Source organism: Archocentrus centrarchus, chromosome 21 (assembly GCF_007364275.1).
Source record: "Archocentrus centrarchus isolate MPI-CPG fArcCen1 chromosome 21, fArcCen1, whole genome shotgun sequence".
In the NCBI taxonomy this organism is placed as follows: Eukaryota; Metazoa; Chordata; class Actinopteri; order Cichliformes; family Cichlidae; genus Archocentrus; species Archocentrus centrarchus.
This window is the reverse complement of record NC_044366.1, coordinates 20,583,165-20,598,792: the sequence shown is the minus strand read 5'-3', so window position 1 is coordinate 20,598,792 and position 15,628 is coordinate 20,583,165. Positions and strand designations below refer to the sequence as shown.

The 15,628-nt window shown below is 42.8% G+C and overlaps 2 protein-coding genes across 6 annotated transcripts in view; one reads left to right on the top strand and one right to left on the bottom strand.

Moving 5' to 3' along the window:
• Nucleotides 1-1,613: 1,613 nt before the first annotated feature.
• LOC115800826 (lysophosphatidic acid phosphatase type 6-like) overlaps nt 1,614-15,628 on the top strand; it is a 29,251-nt gene continuing 15,236 nt past the window's right edge. Inside the window, exons 1-12 of one of the 5 annotated variants that reach the window (XM_030758371.1) lie at nt 1,614-1,740; nt 2,203-2,286; nt 2,705-2,927; nt 3,024-3,152; nt 3,633-3,763; nt 3,947-4,026; nt 4,137-4,224; nt 4,374-4,506; nt 4,909-5,009; nt 5,125-5,217; nt 5,313-5,478; nt 5,581-5,757. In XM_030758371.1, the coding sequence (XP_030614231.1) occupies nt 2,712-2,927; nt 3,024-3,152; nt 3,633-3,763; nt 3,947-4,026; nt 4,137-4,224; nt 4,374-4,506; nt 4,909-5,009; nt 5,125-5,217; nt 5,313-5,478; nt 5,581-5,715 (1,272 nt within the window). In that variant the 5' untranslated portion in view covers nt 1,614-1,740; nt 2,203-2,286; nt 2,705-2,711 and the 3' untranslated portion in view covers nt 5,716-5,757. Of the gene's footprint in view, nt 1,799-1,973; nt 1,993-2,202; nt 2,287-2,704; nt 2,928-3,023; nt 3,153-3,632; nt 3,764-3,946; nt 4,027-4,136; nt 4,225-4,373; nt 4,507-4,908; nt 5,010-5,124; nt 5,218-5,312; nt 5,479-5,580; nt 6,020-15,628 lie in introns of those variants that run through there. The other 4 variants (XM_030758370.1, XM_030758376.1, XM_030758372.1 and 1 more) reach the window with 4 other exon arrangements.
• LOC115800825 (B-cell CLL/lymphoma 9 protein-like) lies at nt 9,299-14,130 on the bottom strand. The gene is made up of 3 exons (XM_030758369.1): nt 14,096-14,130; nt 12,544-12,640; nt 9,299-10,910 (listed from the first exon to the last, which is right to left on the bottom strand). The coding sequence occupies exons 1-3, from the start codon at nt 14,113-14,115 to the stop codon at nt 9,321-9,323; spliced, it is 1,707 nt and encodes a 568-aa protein (XP_030614229.1). The 5' UTR covers nt 14,116-14,130; the 3' UTR covers nt 9,299-9,320.

The window sequence follows — 15,628 nt, the reverse complement described above, 5'->3', positions numbered from 1 at the left end:
GCACTCCGCACCCTATCTCTAGGGGAGAGGCCAGCCACCCTTCAGAGGAAGCTTGTATTCATGGTCTCGTTCTTTCAGTCACTACCCGAAGCACATGACCATAGGTGAGGGTAGGGATGTAGATTGACCAGTAAATCAACGCCTCCCACTCCACCGTCCTGAAGACTACTTAAAGATATTACAAGAAAGCTGTCTAAGATTTAAGTCTGTGGTAAAGAAATTGTTAGCATTGTAGACTCTGTTTTGGCCTTATAATACTGTATTTCTATTTATGCTTGCAGATCTTTCAATAATTCCAGTTTTCCTCGCAAAACACCCCCTCCTTCCCCTGAACATTGGAGGATCTGTGATGGAAGTGGTCCCCAGGTATGGGTACTTGGGCGTTCACCTAACTAATGACCTCGCCTGGGGCAACAACACTTCCAGTCTGGTCAGGAAGGCACACCGGCAACTCTACTTCCTCAGGAGGCTGAGGCACACTCAATTTACAATCAATTTTGACTCCTCATTCTACAGATGTGTGGTGGAGAGCGCCCTGGGCTCCTGCATTACTGTGTGGCACTGAAGCTGCTCTGCGGGAGAGATGAAAACTCTGCAGAGGGTGGTGAAGGCTGCACTGTTGGAGTCAGCTCCTCCACCAGCACAGACATTTACACCGCTAGATGCAGGAAAAGGGCCACCTGCATCCTGAAGGACCACATGCACCCAGCACGCACACTTTTTGTTCCACTCCCCTCAGGCAGAAGGCTGAGGAGTATCAAGAGCAGGACCGCCAGACTGAGGAACAGCTTCTTCCCTGAAGCTGTAAGACTGCTGAACTCTGGTGGGGCTGTGTAGCTGGACTACTCTTGCAAACCTCTGTATACACCCATGCTGCTGTTTCATACACTTATGCTGCTGTCATTTGCACAAGTCACTGCTGTGGCACCACGAGTCTCTACCAACACTTCACACCCTAAACTGTAATGCCATATATTTTTTTCTTTATATATGTATATATTTTCTTTATATTATTGTTACTTATATTTATATATTTTTTTTTTCATTACTAGAATGTCATAACTGTTACATGGGCAACACTGGGACCAGAGAACAGAATTTTGTTCCACTGCATGCAAATGCAATGTGAATGACAATAAAGAATCCTTGTAAATATAAAGACATAAGGGGTTGCTCAAGACTTTTGCACAGTACTGTGCATTTACAATTATCAATACAAGAATATGTAGCTGGACACCATGTATTCTGTCTTTTGGATGTAAATTGAAATCTATATTATACAAATAAAGAATTTCCAAGTGCATATCTCACAGCTTTCAACAGCTTGTTTGTTTTTACCTGATCATTGTTACCAGATTTAAATATATTTAATCTATAATGATAAAAAAAAATTACCTAAAAGTATTAAATCCTCCCATTTAAGGAGCTGGAGCCAACAATTATTTAATTATATTAATTACGTTAGTATTCGACATGCAGATACCTCATACTTCGATACTTCCTGTAGAGGGAAGTAGCGTACTTTAATACATGTTCTCCGCCGAAAATCATAAAGCAGAAGAGCGGCAACGCTTTAAAGGCGTGTCGGGAAATGTAGTTTTGTCTTCGTCTCCAGTTCCTTTTCTTCTATTGTGAAATGTCATTTGCCGGCCTACAGTTCCCGACACGGCCTTCAGCTGGAACCGGTGTCAACTTAGTTGCTGAATGACTGAAGTTTGTCGTCTCTTAAACGTTGTGTTTGTATTTTTTGGGTGTTTTTCTATTTTGTTTTGTTTTTCGAGCACTTTATTTTGTCTCTGTAAGTAATGCCATGCTTGTGTGGTAGCAGTGAGCTTCTCTGGTGGTGCAGTTAAGGAGGCTGGCAGCAGCGGCTCGGTGCTGTGTTAGTAAAGAGTTAACCTCTGTTAGCTGTTTGCCGAGCTCTGTTTTCGTAACGTGTTTCACTGACTTCCTGTTGCCTAACTTGTGCTGTGGAAACACCGCTAATCTCAGGTTATTTGGAAGTGTAATGGCGATTCTAGATAATATAACAAAAGAAAAAATGTTTGATAAGAAAAACGTCACATCCTGGGGAGCTCATTGCACCTGTGTTGCACCATCCAATACCGTTATCGACCTATTTTACGTCAGGGATGTAGTTGATTCTTGATGGTCATTATTCCGTATGTAGTAACTACTTCCGTTTTACTCAATATGCTACAGTTTGCCACTTCATCATCATCATCATCATCATCATCCCTAACGTCCCTGGACTGACAGCAGGTCTAACTGTACCAGGTAACGCAGGTTAGTATGGGTGCCGTAAGTGCAGGAATTAATTGACTAGTTTTAATTAATTAACAGAAGCTTGTCAGATGTGAGGATTTTGTTGCTTTTCTTGTGTTATTTAACTGAAACCTTTTGGCTTTTCTAAGTTTTTTATTGATAGGCTGACGAGGATTTGTGATTACTCGCTCATTAATGATTAATCATTGATGCTTTTTAAGCAAAAATATCCAAATAGTTTAGGAGAGTTTTAAATAGATTTTTTTTTATTTCAAAGTCTTTTAAAATCATAAACTTGATAGCTTTAATAGATAACAGGACCAAACTCCAACTTTTTGTTGTCGTGTTGTGTGAGGGACACAGAAATTCTTTCATTGAGATCCTGTACAATCTTGCTCTCAGTGGCTGTGTGGTGACAGTTTGTGTATTTTGTCCACAGTGCAGCCATGAGGGGACTTTGGGGTGGAGCAGCTGTCTTAGGTTCAGCATCCATGGCGTTTGCCTCGATGCTGTGGTCACAGCAGAAGACTGAACCAGAAAAGGATGCTACTGGTTGCAACTCTGACACAAATTCCAGTTCCCCCTACGAGCTAAAACTGGTCCAGATCTTGTTCCGGCACGGCGCTCGAACGCCCCTCAAATCAATACCTGATGTATTGGAGGTAAAACTGTCTTTCATTAAGAGCCTGTTTTTAGAAAATGTTGTTTCACACTAAATGTGGGGGGAAAGAAATCTGTAAATTCTTTGTTTCAAAAAGGCCCAGTGGGTGCCAGAACTTTTGGAGGCTCCACCGCACACCGACATCAGTTATGTAGTGACAAATCTTCAAGGTGGACCCAGGCCCTCATCTCCTATAGAAGACAGCTATCGGAGAAGCATCCTTACCGTGAGTTGATGTGCTTTGCGGCATTAAGTGCAGTCAGACAAGAGCAGAGCTGAAAGAGCAAAGTTACGTAACTGATGTAAGACTTTGTGGAAAGATAATAAAACGTGTATGTGTGTGCCACACTTGTTACTCTTCCCATTTCATGTAGCATTTCTCCATCTAGTGGCTCAAAGGTGTCACTGCAGATATCACTGGCCTAGGTTCATTCATTCATTCACCTCCTCTCTGTAATGCAGCTGAACTGTATGTAGAGCTTCCTAGTGACATATCGTGTCCGCGGAGCTGTTAGTTTCCTGTGCTGAGAGCTGCTTTGCTAAAGATTTTACTCCACTGGATTTAGCTTAGAAAACTAAATCCCCCAATATGGACACCAGCCATGTTTGTACCACATCCAGCCCGGACTCCCACATGTGATCGCCAGTGTGTGTCTGTTGGCCACATCTGTGAGTATAACTTGATCCTGTTTGATGTATTTGGCAGGGTGGCACATTCCCTGGTCAGCTGACCACACTGGGCATGCAGCAGCTGTATGAGCTGGGCAAAAGGCTAAGGAGGAGATACATTGAGGAGAGTGCCTTCCTTAGCTCCACATTTAACCCAGATGAGGTCTAGTAAGTGGTCCAAATCATAACGAGGAGCAAGAGCAAAAAAAAAAAAAAAAACACACATCTCTGTGCTCTGATGTTTTTGATAGATTGGGTTTATGAGTGCAAGTACAAAGGATATTAGTTTAAATGCTTTACTATTTTAGAACTGGGTGCCTTGCATGACCTATTTTTTTTCTTATTTTCTAGCGTGCGCTCCACTAATATTGTGAGGACCATTGAGTCTGCCAAGTGCCTGGTTGCGGGGCTCTTCCAGCAAAAACAAAAAGGTAGAGCAGAGATCTGTGCATGCAGGATGTTACTTATCCCATTTTCTATCTCATCTCATCAGTTTTTTTTTTTCTTCTTTTCTTTTTGCAATTTTCTGTTCTATTTGCAGAAATTGTGCCTATTTTAACAACGGAGGCAGAATCTGAAATTCTGTATCCTAACTATCACGGATGCAAGCTGCTCAAAATCCTTGGCGGGTATGAAGAGTGTGTTTTCATAGCAGGCACAGAGTCACATCAACCCTAAACCATCCTACTGGAATTTTAAATAATGTGTTGTGGAAACATTATGAGCAAAGTTGAGGTGTCTGTGACAGGTTGTCACAGTGTATCTGTGTTCTTTGCAGCCACCGCTGGGCAGAGTCGTCCACTCTGCCACACATTGCAGCAGACCTGCAGAGCATCCGGAGCGAGCTGGGGATCGCTGCTCACCAGAATGTTGACTTCATCCTCATTAGGGATGACATGGTTGCCAGAGAGGTGACACTACCACAGTTTGATTTATGTGACTTTTTGTTAGCGCTCACCACAAGGTATCAGAATACATAGGATTACTGTAAAGACTTGGTCAGGAAGCTGCAACCTCACAAGCTGCTGCTTATGTAAGATGAAACTCGGCATCAGATTGTCAGCATTTATCCATGCGTCACAATAAAGGCCCAAATCACATTTAATGAGTGTGAAGCCACTACAGGATTGGAGAGGTCTCATTATTGGACTTGTCTTTTTGTTGTTGTTGTTCCCACTAGTCAAAGCCAGTGGTGGTGTTGGGGTCCACCTGTCGTCATTTAATACTCACCTGTTTAAATAGAAATTAGAGTTTACTTTTTGAAGATTTGTGCTGCCCAGCACTGGCTGTGACTTGTTCCTTTACATTAACAGACACACGGCCTTCCCTGCCCTCAAGTGTTGTGCACCTGGAGGGATAAAGTGGAACAAAGAGCCGTGGATATGATGTGCCATATCTTTGAGCCCAGCAAGAGGTTAGATTAACCAAAGTCACCAGTCCAGGGGCTTATCTAAAAGGCCAGATTGAGATTTACCACTTGTGTATTCAGCTCCACAGGCTGCCTTTAATTCTCTTGCTATCTGTGATAGAGAGAATTTGCAGCTGTCTGTGGGACCCCTCCTGCAGGTATTGAGAGATAACATTGAGGAGAAACTACAGGGCACCTCATCAGAGCCAAGCAGGTTGGACACCTTGTGATGGGTGTGCATATTTCACACATAAACTTAACTATAGTCAGTCTTTAAATGGTTCACTCTTGAAATGTTCTCTGAAACAGGAAGATGCTTTTGTACTCAGCACATGACACCACTCTGATTCCTTGTCTGTTGGCTCTGGGGATTTTTGATATGAGATGGCCACCGTATGCTGCTGATCTCACTCTGGAGCTGCACCAGAACCGGAAGACTAATGAGGCCTTTGTTAAAGTGTCATATGTAGGCCAGGTAGGAGCTGAGAGTATGTCTAAGATAAGCAAAATAAACTTTATGATTTTCTGGGGTTTTTTTTTCCCCTCTTTAACCCCAAGTTGCTTTTGCTTTCTGTAGGATCAGCTCATACCGGGTTGTAGTGCAGTCTACTGCCCACTGCAGGAGTTCAAACAGGTCCTCTCAGCATACTCGTTGAGCCCCGAAGACTACGAGTCACGTTGTAACAGCACAGAAGGCTTGACCAAACCCTGAACCTTCAGCAAACCTTCACATAAACACACTGCTATCCATGAGATTACACTTTGACAGTGACTTTTACGTCCTCGATTCTCACTCCATCCAGCCAGCGTGTCATTATTGTATCACTGTCAGAGTGCGCTGGAGTACAGCCACTTTTGCAGATCTTTCAGGTTACAGCGCTTGGATTCAACATAGTTTTGTTACCATGGTAATCACATTAAAGGTGCTGTAAATGGTATTTTGAAGCACTGAACGATGCGGTAGAGCGCTGGCATCTAAGACCAAAACAATCAACCCCCCCCCCCCCCCCCCCCCCCCCCCCAACTCGTCTTTGCATTTCATTTAGAACCAGAAAGGTTGTGCACATGTGAACCAACAAAAAGCATCCAGCCCTAACCATCACTCTGTGCTCACATGGTAACAGCCATTAAATGACTGAGACATGCAGCATGCCCACTCACAAACGATGGCACTTATCCCATGTGGGGTTTTTTCCCCCTACATTCAGATTTAGTGCATTTAACAATGATATTTTGTGTTGACATCTTAGATTTACTAAATTGTTGGGAACCTTTTATTGCACTTGGTAATGTCATAAACTTATTATCATCTTGACTTCCCCCGCTGCTTCTGTTTTTGTTCTTTGTTTTATGAATGCAGGGAGGACAAACATTTTCAAAGGGAGGGACTCGTTCACTAACGCAGGTGTGGCCGGGCCGGCTACGAAAACAAAGAACAGAGACAGCACGCGGGAGGTCTGCAACGTCATCCTCTGAAAGAACACCATCGCGTCACTACATCTTCACAAATAATCGTTTGCTGCTGCGTAAAAGCTCAAAATCTGATACATATATATAGAACCTTTAAAATTATTATTACAGTGACAAGTGTGTGCAAAGTGAAAATGCAGGATAGATACTTGGTGCATGTGTATTATTTGAATACCGTTTTGCATTTGGTTAGGCTTAATGATTAAAGCTAGAGCTATTTTTTTCTTAGCGTCGACAGACCTCCACAAATGGCTTCATTTTTAACACTAAAACACTAACATCAGGTGAATTTTTTTTTTTTTCTCACCTGTGTGAAAATGAGAGTGATGGTGTTCCAAAGCTCACATTTGTGTTCTAGGGTTAAGAAGTCCAATGATTTCCTAAAACTGCTGGTGACTAAACTAAGCTGGAGTAACGTTTACATTTGTTGGGGACTCTACAATTGCAAATTGATTTGTTTCGCTAAGCGTTTACTGCATTGAGAAAATGTTTAGCATGTGTGAATGTGTTAAACCTGTATTTGTTCTAACTAATGGATATCTCACTCAATAAAATGGTATGGCTCTTATTTTTAATTGGCTTAGGACATGAGGCCTTTGTGGCACATAGGAACCTACACTGATACTTTTATCTTTTATGGGAAACAATATTCTCAGCCTTTCCTTTATATTTTCAAACAATTATTGCAGCTATATGATATATGGACGAGTTTATATAAGGTGGTCTGTCTGATTGCTGATTAAATTATTCCATCAAATCAGTTGAGCTCCCAGCTGTATTCATCATATTCTTTGGGGAAATGCAGTTTAATATACTGAATCAAGTCTTTGTGAAGGTGTGTGGAATATAGCACCTTTACATAGAACAGTAATTCTGTTACAGCACGTTTTGAATGAAATCTTTTGCCTTGTGAGACCACAGTGTAACGCATGTTTGAATACATGCCCATTATACAGACCTCAGTGTTACTGTGTTCCAGCAACACACCTCATACCTCATCTGTGGGAGTTTCCCTGACCTGCTGCTCATAATGATTTATTTTGATGTGGTGAGACATGAATACAGGTTTTAATCAATATGGAGTCTCTTTTTCTTTCAGCTCACATCTTGCAAGAGGCTCTGAACTATTCCCAGCAGCCAAAATAAAACTTTAAAACACAGGTTAGAAAAACCTCAAGGCCTCTTCTGAAGCCAGTTGAGAAGCTTTTGAATGCATCAAGCTTGAATCTATTTTAGAAGTGTGGTGTCCTCTGAAAATAGTCTCACTTTAGTACCTCCTGATAAAATGTCAACATATCAATGATGCTCCTTGGTATGACTTGCACTCCTCCTAGTTGAATGTTGGTAAGCTGGTTTGATATGTACAAGACAAAGAAACTAACCGGACCTCATAATTAAATTAGTGAAGACTCCTGTGAACACGAACACGCACGTGCGCACACACACACTCCATAGACATGTAAATACCAAAACAATATCTTTTATTTGTAGTCCATCACCACAGCCCTGGTAGGCTATTCTGCACCAAAGCCAATGGAGAAACACATGACAAGCTTATACAATAGAAAAAAGAGAGGAAGTCAACTGGATGGTAAGCAGTACGTGTTTACATTTCTGTGATCATGATCATTACCCAGAGTCAACAAGAGAGTCAAAACAAAACAGGAACACAACAGGAACAAGAACACAGCACATCTGGGTATTAGCAATATTATTCACTCTGGCGAATGCTGAGTCCTGAAAGTTTTGGAGCACAAAGTCAAATGTCATCCACAACTTGAAATGGACAGGAGATTATCATGGTGCTGCAAAGCTGCCAGGATCCTCACACTTAAATGTGTTGCTTTCAAATGGTAAAAATAGAGAAAGACGCTTTCTGCAGATGGTCCATGTTTGTGCTTTTTTAATAATACTATTATCTTAATGAGGTCATAGTTTGGTTTGTTATACACTGGAGTTACAAAGAAAATTAAAATAGACTAAAATTTGAATAGCCCACCAATGGTAAACAGTACAGTATTTTTAGGGGGCGTTCCTCCCCCAATGAAAGCTGGGTAAGAGGAGTTGAGAGGTCACTGATAGAATGCCTATACATACAGACACATACATACATACCACACAAACACACATTCTGTCAAGCACGCCAACGCACTCTCACGTATATACTGTACAGAAACAGTCAAAACAATGGAGCGAGAGACAAGATGGATTTCCACTAAAGTCTTCACAAAGCACAAATTCTTCTTTCCTTTCTCTTGTTCCATACCACTTTTGTGACAAATTTGTTTTTTAAATTTCAAAAAAGTAGACATATACTGTAGCATCTCCACGCTGACTTAGTTAGGTTTGATTCCTCTTTGATGTCAAAGTCATCTTTACAGTCAGATAGTCAAAAAAAAAAACACATGAACAGTTTTGCGAAACCGATGCACAACAATCCCATACATTCTGAAGTTCATGAGTCAAAATTAAATGTTCTTGTGGCAAAAGTACTCCAATGCGGCCCTGTCAGAGTCTCCGCTGGAATAGTTCCCACAGGACATTACCAGATGACTGGTTAGCTCCACTCCGCTCGTTTTCTGGGTACACCCTTTCGTTCATATTATACCTCCTTTACTTGAGTCCACCAGTTTTGTGAATACTCTCCACAGTTATCATTACTGCTTCCTTGTGTATTGTCCGAGAACATTCTAGATACAAGTTTTCTGTTGGATTAGAACATTCCAGGGCCCGGACTAAAGCCCATGTCCATGTCACGAGGCCTCATCTGACCCCCCATCATCATTGTCTGCTGTGGGGGGCCTCCCATGCCCTGCAGTGACATCATCATGTTAGGTGAGCCGCCACCTAACATGGGAAGGAAGGACCCTGCATGGGCCTTCCTTGTGGACCCATGTTCTCCATTGGCCCTCCACCTCCTCTCATTCTCATCATCTCATCAGGACTCAGATTCATGGGGGGATCTCGTAGTTTGGAAGGGTGCATATGAGGTCCTGGCCCAGGGCCAGGCCCCATGCCAAACACGGGCCCCATTTCTCGGCCCCCCATTCCTGGGAGCCTAGACGATGGACTCATAGGACCATCGCCAGGCATTCTGGGAAACATACCCATGCCATTACCTGGTTCCATTCCACTTCTTTGGTGTCCCATCATCCTTTGCATGTCCATCATCATCCCAGGAGGGAGACCCTTGTCTCCACCCATTCCTTGGTGAAACATTGCCTCTTGGACTGACTGAGGGTTTGGGAAACGCTCACCACGAGCTCCTGGACCAGCAAACATTCCCCCAGGTCCTCCAGGGAAACCCCGTGCTTCTCCCATACGAGGAGGCATATCATCAGGCCACCCCATTCCAGGCCTCGGGGGGCCCTCCATCTCAGGATTCATCATACCAGAGAAACCAGGCATTCTCTGCATATGTGGGGGCATACCCCTGGGACCAGGACCCATGCTCATGCGCTCTGGATAGTGATCTGGCGGCCCACCAGGTCCTCCCCATATCTCTCCTGGGCCCATCTGGTAAGGAGGTGGGGGTCCTCGCATCATGCCACGTGGACCATGGGGGTGCATCATCATATCTGGAGCAAGTGGCCGGTGTTGCATTTCTTGTTTCTTCCTCTTCTCTTCATAAAATTCCTGCTGCAGCTTCAACCACGCCACCTGTTCTGGGGTCATCTGGTCTCCATCTCCACATCCACCTGGACCTCCCATGTGCGGACCCATTTCGTCTTGTGGAAAGGGGGGCATGTCCCTCGGACCATGGGGTGGGCCAAAAGGTGGACCTTGTGGACGAGGTACTCCTGGCCCACTTGGTGGTCCAAGGCTCTGAGACTGTGCCATCATAGCCTGTAAGGGGCCCTGCTCAGGCCTCCGGGGTGCAGCATCAGGGCCTCCATCATGGGGTCCACCATGGGACTGTGGCGGGCCAGTTGGCGGGGCATCACGGTCATCAGGGAAGAGCATACGCTGAATATCTCGCAAGGTCTGCAGCGAGCGCTGCCGATGTTCTAACTGTTCTTGTGAAAGACCCTCTGTGTTGGCCTCCATGTTCAACAGCTCCTGGGCCAGCTGCTGCTGCTGCTGCTGTTGTTGGGGTGTCAGACCTGCTCCACCAGATCCTCCACCCTGTCCACTTTCACCTGACGTTGGGGGGTTGAGGCCTGCCTCTGCTTGGGTGACAGGGGCCTGGTCAGCTGGGGGTGTAGTGTTACTGGGGCTACTGCCGGGAATATTTTTGGATTCCATGCCTGTAGAGGATGAGCCTTCCTGCGGAAGAACACCAGATTGGCTCCCTTGATTCGAAGGCTGCGGTGGGGCAGGCTCTGCCATGCCAGGTAAGGATGGCTTGGATCCAGGCTGGTGGCTCTGATCTTGGGTGTGAGACGGAGGTTGCTGGGGAGGCTTGGAGTCATTTCGCAGGACATTTGCTGTATTGTTCTTTAACACATAGCAAGAGAAACAGGATTAAGATGTAGCAGTCTCAAGATAATGATGTTCATGTTCTTTGCAAGATATCTCTCTGATGAGATATTCTCTGATATATATATATAATATATATATATATATAATATATATATATATATATATATATATATATATATATATATATATATATATATATATAATATATATATATATATATATATATATATATATATATATATATATATATATATATATATATAAACACACACAGGGTTTGGACAATGAAACTGAAACACCTGTCATTTTAGTGTGGGAGGTTTCATGGCTAAATTGGACCAGCCTGGTGGCCAATCTTCATTAATTGCACATTGCACCAGTAAGAGCAGAGTGTGAAGGTTCAATTAGCAGGGTAAGAGCACAGTTTTGCTCAAAATATTGCAATGCACACAACATTATGGGTGACATACCAGAGTTCAAAAGAGGACAAATTGATGGTGCACGTCTTGCTGGAGCATCTGTGACCAAGACAGCAAGTCTTTGTGATGTATCAAGCGCCACGGTATCCAGGGTAATGTCAGCATACCACCAAGAAGGACGAACCACATCCAACAGGATTAACTGTGGACGCAAGAGGAAGCTGTCTGAAAGGGATATTCGGGTGCTAACCTGGACTGTATCCAAAAAAAATAAAACCACGGCTGCCCAAATCACGGCAGAATTAAATGTGCACCTCAGCTCTCCTGTTTCCATCAAAACTGTCCGTCGGGAGCTCCACAGGGTCAATATACATGGCCGGGCTGCTATAGCCAAACCTTTGGTCACTCATGCCAATGCCAAACGTCGGTTTCAATGGTGCAAGGAGCGCAAATCTTGGGCTGTGGACAATGTGAAACATGTATTGTTCTCTGATGAGTCCACCTTTACTGTTTTCCCCACATCCGGGAGAGTTACGGTGTGGAGAAGCCCCAAAGAAGCATACCACCCAGACTGTTGCATGCCCAGAGTGAAGTATGGGGGTGGATCAGTGATGGCATTCCCTTGGCCCAATACTTGTGCTAGATGGGCGTGTCATTGCCAAGGACTACCGAACCATTCTGGAGGACCATGTGCATCCAATGGTTCAAACATTGTATCCTGAAGGCGGTGCCGTGTATCAGGATGAGAAGGCACCAATACACACAGCAAGACTGATGAAAGATTGGTTTGATGAACATGAAAGTGAAGTTGAACATCTCCCATGGCCTGCACAGTCACCAGATCTAAATATTATTGAGCCACTTTGGGGTGTTTTGGAGGAGCGAGTCAGGAAACGTTTTCCTCCACCAGCATCGCATCATTACCTGGCCACTATCCTGCAAGAAGAATGGCTTAAAATCCCTCTGACCACTGTGCAGGACTTGTATATGTCATTCCCAAGACGAACTGACGCTGTATTGGCCACAAAAGGAGGCCTTACACCATACTAATAAATTATTGTGGTCTAAAACCAGGTGTTTCAGTTTCATTGTCCAACCCCTGTATGTATATATGTATATATGTGTATATATATATATATATATATATATATATATATATATATATATATCTCAACAGATCGATAGATATAGATATATATGAGAGACTGTAAACCAAGAGGAATCTTTACCAAGAGGAGGTGGGCTTTGTCCTTGTTGTTGGAGATGTTTTTCATGTGGAAGGCGATGATGTTTTCTGTATAGCCAGTAAGAACTGCTTCAGCTGCCCTGAGGACAAGGAGGCAGACGGTCAGATATCAGTCATCAGACACAATAGTGCGTGTGTGTGTGTCGGATGAATGAGTACTAGATGAGACCATGAAGGTAATACCAAGGTCAACAGACTAAGAAAACTATTATGTGCTCACACCTTCCACTGAGCATCTACATCTTTGATCTCCAACTCCCTACAGAGAGTGTTAATCTAAGCCAAGCATGTACTCCCACTGAGAAACACACGTGCTTGTGCAGATACACACAACAGATTTAGGCTGTAACTGAAAAAGTTGGGTGAAGGACAGGGGAGGAGGCCAAGTACCTTAGTCCCAAACATACAAACAGCTGCAACAAACATCAAAGGCTTATCCAATCACTAATGACGGGGCACAGTGATATACTTGAGGCAAATATCAGCGTTAGTAATTCTGTTTGAACTGTGTTGTTGAATGTTTTATAGGGCTGCAGCTATCGATTATTTTAGTAATGGAGTATTCTATTGATTATTCCATCAATTAATTGAGTAATCAAATAAGAAATACTGTTGTTTTATTAATGAGCAATAATAAATCTTCACAAGAGAAAAAACACAGGTCTTTTGAAATGAATTGCTCATTGGTTTCCATTTTAGAAACTGTAGTGTTTTTAATTGTTTAACCACATAAATCTGTCAAAAAAAAAAAAACCTTTAAATGTATTTACACCTCTATTTTTTAAAGAAAACATTTTCTTAAATGCAAAAATAATCACAAGTACAGTAATGAAAAATACAATAAGGTATGCATACAACCTAAACTAAGGCATAAAATAAAATAGCCTTTACCTCTTGGAAGGATTTCTTACATCAGGAGGAAGAAAAAAAAAAAACAGTTCTGATAGAGTTGTACCTCCTGGATGATGTAAATTTGGTGTGCACTCGTGTGTTTTTGTGCTTGTGTGTCTCTGCATGTTTAAGTGTGCTAGTGAATGAGTCAGAATGTGTGTCTGTAAGCCTTCAAAGGAGCATGAAGAAAAGCGAGCAGATCAACATTCTCAGACCTGAGGTTTGCCCTGTACTTTGATGCAACATTTCCTGCTGCAAAAAATGTATGTTCTGATGGTTTACAAGTTAAAGTTAATAATTAATGTTAATACTAATTCAGTGTCCAACCCAACAGCCCCAGGTCAGTGGCTCAAAGTTTTAATGGCCCATGTATATTTTTACTGGTCTTTGGAGAAATCTGCAAAATGATGCTTCTAAAGCCTTGAAATAAATATAGCCTAGCACACCTTTTAGACTCTCCCCTGCTTGCTGCAGGTATTGCTGCGATTTAAAGCAGGATGGCTGCCATCAGTCTTCCGCAAGTTGCCTGATTTAAACATCACGTTAGACTCAGTTAACAGTTCATCTGCACATTTTAACTGCTATAGCTTTACTGTAGATTTTCACCATGTAAAACAAACAGAAGTGGATGGGAGCAGCTTAACTTTTCTCCATGTTGGCACATATTGATCAGGTGGTGTACTAAAGGCTTGGTTACTCTTAGGGGGAAAGGCTGCGGGCATCCGGTCAAGGATGAGGCATTACTTGTCTTTTGTCGTTTATTTCAGTTCTGCTCACATTACAGTTCCTTTGTGCATGGTTTCTATAAAGTACACAACAAGAAAATACACTAATCAGGATTCAAATTATAAACCTGCACAATATGCTCAGTAATCTTCTTCCATCACTTATATACAGTTCAAACAGATAATAATAAGTAGCAAGCTACATCCTAAATGCCAAAGTAACTTCAGTAGGTCAGATAAAGAAGATAATTAACGGCTACATACATGACTATGGCGTCTGCAGGCGCCTACCGTTATCTTATTTCCACATTCGCAAGGTAAATATGCAATGTCTTACACGGAATTAGCTAATTACCACTGAACTCAGTTATTACCAATTCAACGCTACCAAATAATATCAACTCTTAAATGTCATCTACTTACAGTTAGCTGCACGCACACACAAAGCTCTCTTGAGTGGCCTAAACAACTTAAAGCTACTGGAAAGTCCGGTTTTGCTCGCTCACAGTCCTCCTGCACTCCATCGCCGTCCTGTGCTGCTGCTCTGCTAAGTCCCGGAATCCTGAAGCGCTGATTGGTCGATGCTGATTATGATTGGCAGGCGAGCCGGCCAATGATGTTCCAGATCAGCCTCTGATGCACCGGCAGACAAGTTTCCAGTCTTTTCCACAGGTGGTTTGATGAAGGACTCCTCCAGCTGTTTCCCAGTAAAGATTTTAATGGTGATTACAGGACCGAGGACGTTTTCTTTCAGTCCACCTGACCTCACTGTCTCACTAACGGCTGTGCCTCTTTGCTCTTCACCGTGTGTGTGTGTGTGTGTGTGTGTGTGTGAGAGAGTGAGAGGAAAACTATAATAGTCCAGAAGGCTTCACTTGTTCTTGTTCAGTGTGTATTTATGAAATTCCCCCAAGGGGGCTTTCAACGGCCCTTGGGCACACTGTTGAGAGAAAAGAAAAGAGAAAAGGGACTGTTAACAAAACTCGGAAAGGCAGACACTGTCTAAAGAAAGTTAAAAGCAATACTCTACCCAAAGTCTTTTTATTATCAATCTCCCTGTCTATGACTGAAAGATTTTTCCCCTTCCTTTTTCATAGTGACTTTGGGAAACACCAGGCCTTTTTAATGGAAGACACTTTGACATTATTCAGTAAGAAAAGCATAGGTCAAATTAATTATCTAACCACTTAAACAGACTCAAGTCATTGTTAATTGTAATCTCACCATGTTTGTTTATTTTTCCCAGTGTCTGAAATGTCTGCTTATAGTGCATTTTCTTTTTTTCAGCTCACTCAAGTGTTTCACACACAGACTTTATATGGGCAGACCGCCCAGGTATGTTAAGACCCGCCCAAATACATTCAGAGACTGCCTTTAGCATTTTTTTCTTCATCCATCTGAGAGAATGATGCCATCCACAATCAGTTCACCAGTTGACAATGCCTTTGCGTT